Raw genomic sequence first — 13,463 nt, forward strand, 5'->3', positions numbered from 1 at the left:
CGCTGTACTGCATGCATCCTGCCATCGTTATAGGAGCAGTGCTTCATATCCTCAGCTGTGTGGTGATCGAGTTCTCACGGTCACCGCTATCTTGAGCTGAACTGGGTCGCTGTCATCAGCCATTATGGTTTTTAATTCAATGTCTGTTTCATTTATACCTGTCTTTTACAAATGGACGTATATATTACGTTTTTTTACTAATTCTTCTTTAGCCGGCTATACTACGTCGTTCTTACTTCCTTTATGGTTCGGAATTAACGTGCAATTTTAACTATTAAAATGAGATGCAACATTCTAATAAATTTGAAATGTGGAGTTTCCTCCATGTAGATTTAGGAAGTTCCTATGAAAAGAATTTCATTTTCATTCAATTTCCAAGCTCTCAAAATTGTCGGAAAAAATGTAGAGTCTCCTGAAATTTTTTGCAAGAAACGATTGTGATCGTGATAAAAGTTCAGTTTCTTCACTTTAGTTTTCTCCCAAGTGCATTCCGGAAAAAAATGTGCTCACTGATAGATGCCAGCTAGTCGGCCTTTTCAGTCGAGCTAATACCGTGAGCATTGTGTCGTTTCCCGGTGTGTGCATGGGAAAGAATCCCACAACAACGAACTCTTTATGAACTTTTTCATATGTATACACTCTGCCGTTTTCCGACCTAGAAAAAAATTGTCGTGAAATAACCGATACCATTTTTTTACATTTACAGCCTTACTTGTTCGCGTACCGTATAAACATTTGCAATCGAATAAAGTTTCACACATGTCGTACTTGTATGAAAAGAGTTAAGGATGTCTAATTTATCAGAAGAGACTTGGTTTTTCATGGTTCTGAACTGAGTGCTAATTAATGGAATTATTGACATCATTCCTCTCCTTAAACTGTGAGTACTTGAACCTTGACTCTACATTTGTAATAAACTCATTCATTCAATTTCCACAGCGGTTAAGGAATGTTAATGCATTGCAAGTAGCTGTCGTTGAGCGCGAGGCACTCAACTACAAAATGCTCAATTTCGGATTACTTTCAAAAGGAATTTTTTTATCAGAACTGCTTAAGCTTCACTTTGTACAGTCTTTAGCCAGCTTTATTATATTTTTTGTCTTTTATCTACTCTGCTCTCAATGATTTTTCTCATTAATTTACTGCAAGTATTAGCTTTTTTCAAGTGTTTTCGAGTAAGGGATTCCATTACTCTGAGTAATATGGCCAGTTATCTGATGCCGGAAGTTTTAACTAATTTTTTTCGAAATCGTGCGCAAGAAGTGGCTTTCGTCATCAAGTGTTGCGTAAGACAAGTTTCTCCAGTGAGACCTGTCACAGCTTAAACAAACAAGTATACAATTTAGTAAGAATATGAAGCTCAGATCCCTTTTGTCTACCAGAGCGTGAACTCGTCCATTCTCCTCGCATCCGCGTTAAATGTCACCCTCATTTTCTCAAACTTGCGTGGTTTTTATTTCAAAATCCCTTGCATAATACAGAACGCTTGGATGTTAATTATATCGTATTGCTAGCATTAATTATGAATCTGTTGATGCAGGTAGTCATAGATTGATTATGAAACTAATATCGATACAATTGCATCTGTATTACATGAAAAAATTGTTTCCATTAAAATCTCTAAAGTCAATATCTACTAATAATTTATAAATATTTGTATCATTTGTCTGCTTAAATCGCGAGTTCACCAATAATTTAAAAGCAAGTAAAGCGTCAAGAAAACTAAGAGATGGATATAGTGAATTTACTTGGTGTTATCGTTGCTTTTAGATTCTTAGCTACTTATCATCTTATCAAGTCTTGAAATTAGAACATTTAGTTAAGCATCAAACTAGGTACATCTTTTTCATTTATTTGTTTCTTGAATTGTTTTTGCAGCTAGCGCATTGAATTTTTATTTCAATGCGATTTTCAAGTAAAGTATCAATTCCTCAACGATAATATGAGTCATGTTGAATGCTGGCGCATCCGGATGTATTCCATTTAAAAGACATAATCAAGAGCGAATGCGGGCGTGTGTTAAAGTATAAAAACTTGATTTATTTCGTTAGGTTTTATAATATGAGTTGTATGATAATGTGAGTGGTATTAGTGGTATAAGTTCTCGGTTGTTTTCATTATGAAGTTACCCAGGGCATCCACTTTTTCCTCGTTAGAAAGTTGTTAGAGTCTGGTCCATGCTTGCTTGCCGACCGAGCTTTCTTTTACCTTGCCTTTGTTAATTTTTTTTTCCTATTGTGGCACTGACCTTTTTAGTATCTCTTTGTATTGATGCTGGTGCAATCTTCGCGCACTTTACATTTCTACTATTCTAGAGAATTTAATATATTGAAAATTCAGTGTTATTGGATTCAGTATTGGTATTCAGTATTCAGTTATTTTCTCTTCATATATTTGATACTTAACAGAAAATTCAGTATTATATTGTATTGATGCTGGTGCAATCTCCACACACTTTACATAGCTACCATTTCACAGTAATAATATATTGAAACTTTAGCGTGAGGCACTCTGTGGCTGCCTGTTCGTTGTTATCCTCCTGTGTTCGTTGTTATCCTGCTGTGTGTAGTGTGCTGTGTAGGATAACAATGAACTAGAAAATATCTGGTAGTTATGATACGAACTAACTACCTTCCCCAATTCCCAAATCTAGTGGATCGCAGCCGCTCTCTTCTTTCATCGCTCAAACTTTCGGCATACTTTTTTTATGTAGGAAAAAAACCATCATGGAGCCGTGCAAACATCCCTTATTTTCTCTGGCCTTGTTTGCATATGATAACTTCTTCCTGGTCATGTAGGCATACACCCAACTTTCCCTCTATTATTCATTAGCATTGTGACGTATTAGCAATTAAACTTTGTTGAGTGCACCATGCGTGGGTAGCCAGCTGGACCGCTGCCTAGATTTCGGGTGACTTTTTGTCCAGTTTTGTTGCGAACTTTTTGGTTGCGATTCCGTTTTGAGGGCACCCTGATATGCTCATTAGTGTGCGCATATCTTGATAATGCGACATACTTTGGCAGCTTTATGTTACACTCAATGAAGCGAAACTGTTGTCGTTAGCATTACGCGCCATGATTACAATTTGGACACTTAACGGTTTGTTGCTGGTGTGGCTTAGAATACGTAATATCTTCGAAGAAAATAAGTATTATAGATATATAATAATACTTATAACTGGGTGCAGGATTTCTGTGTGCGTTGCATTATCTTAATTTATATTATGTCAAGGCGTACGTGTATTTTAACGCTTTTATTACCTGAGCCTTCAATTAATTCAATGAAAGTTTCAGATAATACATCCATCGAAATGTTTAATGCAGTAACTATTTATCGGTCATAGTTATGAATTGTAGTCGTGCATGCTCCCTAATGTTTTTTTTATTCGAGTCTCCGAGAAGATAGTAGTTAATGATTGTGCTCGCTCGCAAATGTTCTTCTATTCGAGTTTTCGTTTTGTAAACTGCAATAGTTTTGGTCGCATTCTAATGGTTTTTTTATTGATGTCTTCGATGAGGTAAGCGTTAACATAGTTGTGGGAGCTTGTTCCCTTGATCGTAACGCAGTCGTGCAGAGAGCGGTGTGTTGGATGGTTACACGTTTGGTCTGTCCGTAGCTCTTGCGCGATTTACCGGACACGAATATGATGTGAAAGGTCTGGGTCCTAGTTTGGTTTTAAAGTCCATTCCTGTATTGGTTCTAAAATTGGGACGGTTTTATTCTAGGAACTACATTTTCTAGAAAGTCGTACGGTTTACATCTGAAAGGAGTTCCTAACAAGAGAGAATGGAAAAATAATGGAAAATACGTTCAATTTTCGTGAGTTTTCAGTTGTGTACGTATTGATTTAATTTGCATTACATTGACTAGTGACAAACTTTCACAATTAAAAAGTGTTCATTTTTTAGGTTGATCATCTGGGTAACGAAATACGATAACGGGAGTGGAAACTTTTGAAGTATAGAAGCACATTTATCATGAAAAATTGAATGGTGGCTCTAATTGGGTGAACTATAACTTGCACGAGGCAATACTCTTGAATTGTTATACATATTAAAAGTGATAAACGTCTCCCATTAAATACTACGACGAGTGTTATTCGCCATCATGATTTGCTCGCCGCCGTTTCGGTACAGCAACTCGCGAAGCTTGTATGCACATTTCTTCTCCAAAGAAGGGTGAGTTACGCGATCAGTTCTCATTAAAACATCGCGTCTATCACTGTTTCCTTTCGTGTGATTTTTAAACATGTTTTCGAGTGCTTGAATGATCATTGATTAATGCACAATTTTTCCAGTCTAGCATTACACTAATTACGTGATTTCTGCACACCAAAAATTCAACTTTTTTGTTTTGATGGACAGGATCGGATATTTTTACTGTGTTGATATGTAGGTTTCGTGTTACGAACGATAGATTCCGTCACATCCTGACTGAACGCTCATTTGATCGCGTCAACAAAATTCATATAGATTCCCATTACCAATTGTAAATATTATCAGAATTTGTTGTAAAATACACTGTCTCATAGTTTGAAATATTTGTTTCCTGTCATTCTGTTTTCCATAAGCAAAATCATTTTTTTTTTTGGAAACGTTTATTCTCATGCATGCATGAATGCCTTTACAATATTAAAATTTTTCCGGGAGTGAATTCAAATTTTTAGACTAATCATGCGTATTGTAAGCATTTGGACTAATTCGGGCCTTTAAATTACGTAAATTTTGTATGATGTCATTAATTTGCAATGATCGCTCGATATAATTTGAGATTACTCCATTTCGAACGTTGTTATGAAATATTAATCAAATCGAATCATTTTTTATGTTATGTGGGATTTATTTACTGTAGTTGGGGGAGTTTTTTTATACATCCTATTCATAATCCCTTGATTAGGATTTCTAAAACCTTCATTGGACACGCATTCATTGGTCGTGAGCGTCGTAGCTCTCACGATAACGTTCGTTGTGCGAAGTTTCCGTTAAGGGGTAATAACAGCCTGCTCGTTATATTACAGTTAGGCTGCGAGAAGCGCGTGTAATTTCCTACAGCACATTACGTTACTGCGTAAATTGCCAATTTTGTCACCGTTAAGGTAGGTGAAAGTGCGCATGACTGACTTGCGTAATGGGACAACAGCTGCTTGATGGCTCTCTGTCTGCATGACGAGGCCGGACTTGCAAAGAATGACGTGAAAGGAAAAAGAAAGTGTTGCGAGATGAGGTATGCATGCATAAAATATATACCCTTTGGGCTAATGCTACATCGTATTTGTGTCTCAATTACGTCATGACCCATTGATGAAATTCGAAATTCAAATTTTCTATCTGCGAGTCTCTCCGAAAGTTTGCTATTCATAAAGACAATTATGTTGTAGACATTCTGTTTGCCTAATTCTCCGCTAAAATTAAAGCGGAAATTCTATAATTTCATGTTGTGAAGAGCAGAATATGTTACGTGTCGTTATACATGAGCAAATAAAGTCATCTTTTATATAATAGACGACGTGAGTGTGTGTTGGACTTGCTTTACGTTTCAGCCAAGCATTATAAACAGACGAGTTATTCACTCGCACGTACTCCAAAAAACTTACGATGGAAAGGCATATTGTGTAAGCCAATGCCTGCAATTCAATACCACTATACGAGGATTAGATGAAACTTGTATTGACAGCGGTCTAGGTGGAGCTATACTCAGTTATATCATTAAATCGCTTTCCTTTATTAGTCTCGTGTGGGGTTTATCGAACCAATTAAGGAGCGAGTTCGTATATGTATAAGTGCCTTACGTATGTAGATCGCATATAACTGACGTCAATTTCACTCTTAGTATATTGGATGGATTTTTAACCTTTTGAAATTAAAAGAAATCCTCATACCTTTTCTTGCGTTTGCTGAGACAATACCGATGGATTAGGGTTCTAACAGGAACTGAAATGTATTTAGAAGAACCCACTTTAATTGATTGAAAAAGTAGCATCGTTTTTCATTAGGGCTTTTTAATCAGGTAGTCTATATATTAGTCATATATTAGCACTGAATGTTGGAGACAGTGAAAAAAGCTTTGGTCGAGCTAGGATTGCCCTTCAATTCACTCGTTATTGACTATTAATCTATTTTTCTAAGGTACAAGTTTCATAATGGAAGACGTTCCTTTCCAAATACATTCTAGTTCCTATCGCCGATTGGTTGCTCTTCGTGTTGGATGTGCCACATCGTATTGTGCGTTAATTGCGTCGCTGCGTGCATCGTTGATATTGCGAACTCCCCTCGAAACGCTTCCTGCTTAGCTTGTGTAAACGGTCTGGAGCACGTTTTTCTTATTTACCAGGCGAAGTTGTATTAGGATTTAAATAGCTTTCATGAACTATTTAACAACATTGTTTTTTAGCGCATTTTCTCATTTAAGGAAAAATGCTCTATTGTGCTCGTCATGTCCGTCTGTCCGTCCGTCTTTCTGCCCATGACTTCTCGTTTTCGTCAATTCTGAGAAAATGCGCTCTCTGTCACTCACTGCAGTGAGTACGGAGTTATATATATTTTATATATTTTTAAATTTTATGCCTCATTCAAATTGAAATGATGACTGTTTTTTGTCTCGCAATGCAGACACGAGCAAGAGAAAGCAGCCTGGCGAGAGGCCGCTGAGGGAGGGAACGGTCATCTCGACACCGTCCGGCAGCTCAAGAGGTTGGTTGCACATTATCACTAAAAATACAATTATGCATAATTTAAGGATTAATATTACGAGTAATTGATTTGAAAATCTGTTAAAGAAAATATTTGTATTCGTGTTAACGTTACTACTTTATTTTTGAAAATTCGCACGGTCAATATCTCGACAATTTAGATTATTTCCGTCGTAGAGCCTTAACTCGTATTGTATTTATTAAATGTATATCGCATTTTCTCATTTATGGAAAGAAAGGCGCTATCGTGCTTGCCATGTCCGTCCGTCTGTCTGTCCGTCCGTCCGTGACTTCATGTTTTCGTCGACGAGAAAATGCACTCTCTGTCACTCAATGCAGTGAGTACTGAGTTATATTTTTTTATTATATCTATTGAATACTTATAAAATGATTGTATTTTTTCAGCTCACTGGAAGAGTCGGAAAGACGCGTGACGGCATTAAGGGCTCGGCTGGATGATCGTGACGTCACTGATGGACTGAGGGAACACAAGACCCCCGCGTCGCTGCAAACCGACAACTCTGCGCTACTTGCCCAGGTGAATTTTTTCTATTTTTATGTTACGCGCTCTACTATAAGGGTTAGATTACTCATCTCTAGTTATTATTTATATACTAGCAGGTTAGCCCAGCTTGAAAATTCCTGCAATTTCGTAATTTTGTTTTGCCAAATTTTGTCATTACTGAAATCCCTATTGCCGGTGATAATAATAAGTGTATATATTCTAATAAAATAATCCTTTTAACCCACAATTTACGTAGAAGATATGCCTCCCATTTTGATCTCGTTTTAAATAATGGAAACAAAATTTTGCGTCTTTTATATTGAATTTATAATTACCACTTTCAAAATCAACTATAAATTTTTGATCCAATCCTTTCCTCCCTTTCTTACAATTCTTTCCCATTCTCCATTAAAAATGAGATTTCAGGTCCAGGTAATATTCCGACTCGGTAGCTATCCTTGATATGCGCCCCAACAGCCTCTAAATATTTACTGTGCCAGGCTTCCAACAAACACGTATATATACGCACGCAAACTTTTATAAATGACTCGCTTCAAATTTAGGCTGAGGTCACTATTCTTTAGATTTTTTTACAGTACGCGCTTCTTTTAGGGTGGTGTATTTAATATTCCGATTGAAGAAGAACTTGGAATTTGATTTAAAAGTTGGACGTACTGTTTTTCAAGTTGAACTTTTGATATAGCATGAAAGCCCAGTCTGGCTAAATTTTGTCCCTGTTCTTTTGTCCGAATTGTAAATTTCGACTTCTATTTACTCTAATACTGAGCAGTCATGATAGACCCTGCGTCATCGGTATATGAGTGGCTACTTTCCACAGGAGTCAAATAAAAAGGCATAAAGGAGTCAAATAAAGGCATATCATTGACAGCTAATATGAATAAATCTCTTAGACACAGTAGTTTTACACAGCGAGACTGCAAATAATTCAAGATCGGTAAAGAAATAACAACCACTACTAATTAGCAAGGTTCGGTAGTATAACAGCAAATGCTCGAGGTACACCTAACAAATAACGGCGACTAAGCACCAAATTAGCTTCGGGCTCATGGAAGCCAAACATGTTGTGGATGTTGGATGTGTGGATGTTGGGGCATATGCTCAACAGAGTCCAATGTGTCAAATCCTAGACGGGCTCTCCAAGTATCCCACCCATCTGATAAACAAAAATGTTCAACATTTAAACGAAATGGGCAACTAAACTATACATAAACCTAAACCTTACAAGTGAAGTTAACATGCAAGGAATACAAGGACGACAATACCTAATATCGGCAGCAATGGAGGGGGCTTACCAATTTATGTTCATTAACTGAGGAATCATTGAGGCAAGGTTGCTAGAGAGTGTAAAAAATTTGATATCATAAGTACGCATTGTTCAGCAGCAGGTAAATCTGATAAATTTAGCTGATGAATAATACTCTTCCCGCAGCCGTGAAAAAAGGAGGCATAAGTACTAGTTACAGGCAACAAGTTAAGCTTAACAATCTTGGAAAAGTAGAAAATAGTGGCGTACCGTGAACAAATATGACTTGATGCACAATTAATTCAATAGGTGATGATTTTTAATTTCACAGAAGTGACCAGTTAGGAAATACACTGAAATTAAAACTGCAACCAAACCAACACGCGACATAACATCTGGTTCAACTGTTGCCAACGTTAGGCGCCAAATCCTGGGCTACTACAATGTTATATGTTATTAAAGTTTCAATACTTCCTACAGCTCAACGACTGCAAGAATGAGATCGTGCAGCTCAAAGAAAGCATTAAATGCGAGAAAAGTGAAGTTTACAAATGGAAGGACCTTGTCAAGGAGCTCAGGTCTCTACTCGATGGACGGAACATCGACATGGACAGGAAAAGAGAAGAGGTGAACCCCTTTCAAATGTAGCGTTTTCTTGAGAGAAAAATGCCTTGAATAGCCTTATTTCAATTTAAAGTTGTCCCAAATTTTGATATGAATTGGACGAACTAAAATTGAAATTGTTTCTAGTAAATGTTTTCATATGAATTAAAAATATTGCTCGAAAATTTGCCTCATTTCTCATTTACATGTTTGATCATTTGCGTTTTATATCTGTCCTAAGTATAATGAAGCTGATAACAAATATCAGCAGAATAAAATTTCAGAAATACTAATTTAAATTTGAAAATGTTCTAAATAGTTATTTTTTAACCATGTTAATTGTTTCCAGATTCGGCAGGCTCGCGAGAGTCTTCGCATATCTCAGCAGGAGCACGAGGTGACCAGAGACAGACTGCAGCGCGGCATTGAAGAGAACGAAGCTCTCAGCGCCAAGCTCAGGGAGCTGCAGAGACAGCTTACGCCACATGACAAGGTGTGTTATGTTATGTTACGGCTTATAACAAGGTGCGTTACGTTATGTTACGCCTTATAACAAGGTGCGTTATGTTATGTTACGCCTTATAACGAGGTGCGTTATGTTATGCTACGCCTTAAAAAAGTGCGTTGCGTTATGCTACGCTTTATAACAAGATGCTTTGTGTTTTTACGTTACACGTTATGCCTTATAACAAGGTGCGTTATATTTTTACGTTACTCCGTAATCGAGGTGCGTTATGTCGTTACGTTAATACGTAAACGAGGTGCGTCATGTAGCTAAATTATACCGTAGACGAGGTGCGTTATGTCTTTACACCGTAAAACGAGGTGTGGTACATCTCTGCGTTATACCGTAATACGAGGCGCGTCACGTTAAACAACCCCACTTGTGGAAGACAGGTTAAAGATACGAAGAATATTTGTCTGTAAAAATTTTAAGAGAAAGACTGTAAAGACATTTCCTTTGTAACTTTCAGAAAAAATTAATCAAAGTCTTGAGTGAGGCGAGACAAGCGTTACGTTACGTAAATGATAAATTATCAAGCCGCTACCGTTTTGGTGTCACAAAACTACTGATTGTTCAGAAAAAATAAGTAAATTTGCAGTTGCCTTTTTGCTAGATATTTCCACGCATTTGAACCGCCATTCTTCATCACATTTCAATGTACTTCTACGATGTTTATTGCAATTCTATAGAAAATTGCATCAGTGAAATCTCTTGTACAAGTATACTTGACATTCGATGTCAATAGTACTATTTGCTTTACTTTTGAAGTACTATTTGCTTTATTTTAAATAGTACCAATAGTACTATCTGCGATATTTTTGATGCCAATAGTAGTACTATTTGCTTCATTTTTGAAGTACTATTTTGCTTTATTTTAAATAGTACCAATAGCACTATCTGCGTTATTTTTGATGCCAATAGTACTATTTGCTTTACATTTGAAGTCAATATACTTCAATTCAACATGACTAATTTTTCGCCATGACATTACACAGCGGACGTGCTCTGTGACGTCAGTGTACAGCAGCCGTGAAAAGTTCTCATCGCGCCGCCACTTGCCGCTCTTCGACAGTCTCAGCGACCTCAGCAACGTCGACTTCTCTCTCGACCCTGAAGCTATGGACCGAGAGACGTGAGTTGTTCATAACAGTTAACTTGGTGCTCTACTCAGTGACTTGAAGCTATTTTTACCAGAAAGTCAATGAATGATACTATCATTAAACATTTTACATAAACAATGAATGCTTTCATTAAATTTTACCTGATCGCTCACTTTTTTTAGGACTACTTTTTACCAGAAAGCCAATGAATGCTATCATTAAAAATTTTACATAAACAGTGAATGTTTTAATTAAATTTTACCCGATCGCTCACTCTGTTAACGTACTCCAGACTCAACGACGAGTTTTGCAACGTTCGCTCGCGACTCGAGCTGAGTTTAAGTGAAATACGCGCGCTCCGGCGCGAGCTGCGCGAGAGTCAGAGTGAGCACGACGCACTTCAGCTCACGCACATTCAGCTCGGTCAGGACTGCGCTAAACAGCGTCAAGATGCTGAGGCTCAGCTTGCGCTCATGACTGAAAGAGTGCAAGACCTCACAAACAAGCTCAGCAACTCGGAGAAACAGGTGATTCACGAAAAAAAATTACCGTTATTCGTCTATCTTATTTGCTTTGAATTTTGTCTCGTTTAGACTCTTGATAAAATTGATTTTAAATTTTCAGAAGAGATATTTAAATGTACAGTTATTCATTCTGTATTTCTTACGATGATAAAATCATATTAATTACGAAAGCCGTACTAGAATAAACAAATCTTGCTAAATTTCTCTCCTCTGACTTTGTGATACTTGGACCACATTCCAACAGCATATTCGTGATTTGGCCAGCAGTAATAAGACAGGGATTACTTCAGGTTACTTCTCAGTATATTTAGACTAAACCCGACGTATAACAACTCGTTTATTTTATGCCAGGTTCGTCAAATGAAGACGAAGATGACGCGTGCCGAGTCTCGTGATCGCAGACGCACGCAGTCGCTGCGCGGCAAAGACGCCGCCGGTGTGGGCAGGGATGTGGACGCTAAGCTGTGTCAGCTCGAGGCTCGCATTGACCAGCTCATGCCCACCATCGAGACCGCCGACCGACCACAATCTTCTATTCCGGTACGAATAAAATATTTTATGAGAGTAATGTTGACAATAGGATTGTATTTGATGCTTTCGTAAAGATGAGAAAGGTTTAATGCGACTTCACTGTATAATGGTTTAGGTCTATTATCGACATCACTCGGGTTCGACGGAAGATAAATTGAGGCAAGATACTTTCTCTCTCGTATTCCCAAATTGTTTGACAAAATACTAGTACGATTTATTTGTTTTTATTATCCTCTTACAAATTATCTTTGCAACTCATTTGAATTTACCATATTTTTTCATTATAGTTTTGCATTCTAAATCCTCCAATCGGGATTTCATTACATTTTAGAATTTCATTACAGCTGCTGGTACGTAGATCCCTATTTCTTTTTCTGAATACTAAATCTCCTATTTCAACCTAATTTTGACCGAATTCTAAAAATTAAATTCTTCTGATATACGCACTTGCATGCGTTTATAACTCTGTCTATCTTGTTTCGTAAATTTCAGCTCATTTATATTGCCTTGCATTACTCCCAACCTTCGTTGTGCAGTCCATGGAAGACGCGCGACTAAGTGAGAGCCAGCGTTTATCCCTGCACTCCAAGAGCGGCAGAACAACAAAGCGCTCTAAAAGTTTCGACGACCCGACCAAAGCGTCGAGGTTGCGTCGCAAATCACTGGAGAGCTCGGCGGCAGCAGGCGACGGTGTTACCGCTGCGCTAAGAATAACAAAACTCGAATCTAAAGTCGCCGCCCTAACTCCCGCTCGCAGTTCATCTCCTTCACGTACCGGATCACCTGCAGAGTAAGAATATATCTTGCCTCATTTGAGAAAAAAATATGTATATATCTCAGTACTCACTGCTGCGTGTGATAGAGAGCGCATTTTATCGTCGACGAAAACAAGAAATCATGGACGGACAGACGGACCGACATGGCGAGCACAAAAGCGCTTTTTATCCATAAATGAGAAAATGCGCTAAAAAGATAGTTTCACCCTATCTGCCAAGTCTGATATATTTTTCGTCTATATATGAATACTTTTAGCAAGTTACAAAATTTATTATCCTTCAAAAGGCTGAGCTTAATTAGTGCCAGTAATTTTAAACTTGCCTAATTAAACATGCTGTCACTGAAAATATTTCAAATTACTTAATAGTTACTCTCTTTTTAGCTGTCCTTCACTAGGAGGTCGCAGTAAACTAAGGAGCAGCGGAGAGCGCTACAGCCGATCACGGCGCGGTGGTGCCGAAGTTGAACCTAATCTTTCTATGGAAACGCCTGGTGACGTCTTGCCTTCCCTTTCTATGCAGGTAATTGTTGTAATTCTTCAGAAGCTGCTGGTGTAGGTTTCTTTGGTTCTCAATATGGTTATTTGTTTGAGTGTTCTATCCGTTTTAATGTTTTATGGTTAAATGTTTGTATTTTTGTTAATGGGTTTGTTTCACTTACCTCAATTTCTCATGCAATGCATTTCGAATGGTAGAAATTACTGATTAACTTATTAGGCCCGATACTTTCGACAAGAGTAACTTCGGTTATTTCGGTTCATTATATTAACATGCATTTCAAATTCATACCATTTTCATTTCAGTCGATACATTTATCATTTTTCACTGACTTGTATAATTCAAATGAAGTCTCACTAATTTGTCTCACTTTAAATTAAATTTTTTTTTTATTTTACGCTCTGCGTGCGGCAACGCAACTGCTCAAATAATGTGTATTGCTTTCTTGTATATGTAAATGTTTTCAAT

At 37.5% G+C, this 13,463-nt stretch overlaps 1 protein-coding gene across 1 annotated transcript in view; it reads left to right on the forward strand.

Annotated features, from left to right (window-relative positions):
* LOC108667928 overlaps positions 1-13,463 on the forward strand; it is a 58,032-nt gene that overhangs the window by 37,406 nt on the left and 7,163 nt on the right. Inside the window, exons 20-28 of the mRNA XM_047884123.1 lie at positions 6,610-6,690; positions 7,095-7,227; positions 8,939-9,085; positions 9,411-9,554; positions 10,562-10,698; positions 10,959-11,193; positions 11,542-11,730; positions 12,258-12,511; positions 12,881-13,019. Of these exons, the coding sequence (XP_047740079.1) occupies positions 6,610-6,690; positions 7,095-7,227; positions 8,939-9,085; positions 9,411-9,554; positions 10,562-10,698; positions 10,959-11,193; positions 11,542-11,730; positions 12,258-12,511; positions 12,881-13,019 (1,459 nt within the window). The remainder of the gene's footprint in view (positions 1-6,609; positions 6,691-7,094; positions 7,228-8,938; positions 9,086-9,410; positions 9,555-10,561; positions 10,699-10,958; positions 11,194-11,541; positions 11,731-12,257; positions 12,512-12,880; positions 13,020-13,463) is intronic.

This window comes from Hyalella azteca, unplaced genomic scaffold (genome assembly GCF_000764305.2).
Source record: "Hyalella azteca isolate HAZT.00-mixed unplaced genomic scaffold, Hazt_2.0.2 contig14662, whole genome shotgun sequence".
Classification (NCBI taxonomy): domain Eukaryota; kingdom Metazoa; phylum Arthropoda; class Malacostraca; order Amphipoda; family Hyalellidae; genus Hyalella; species Hyalella azteca.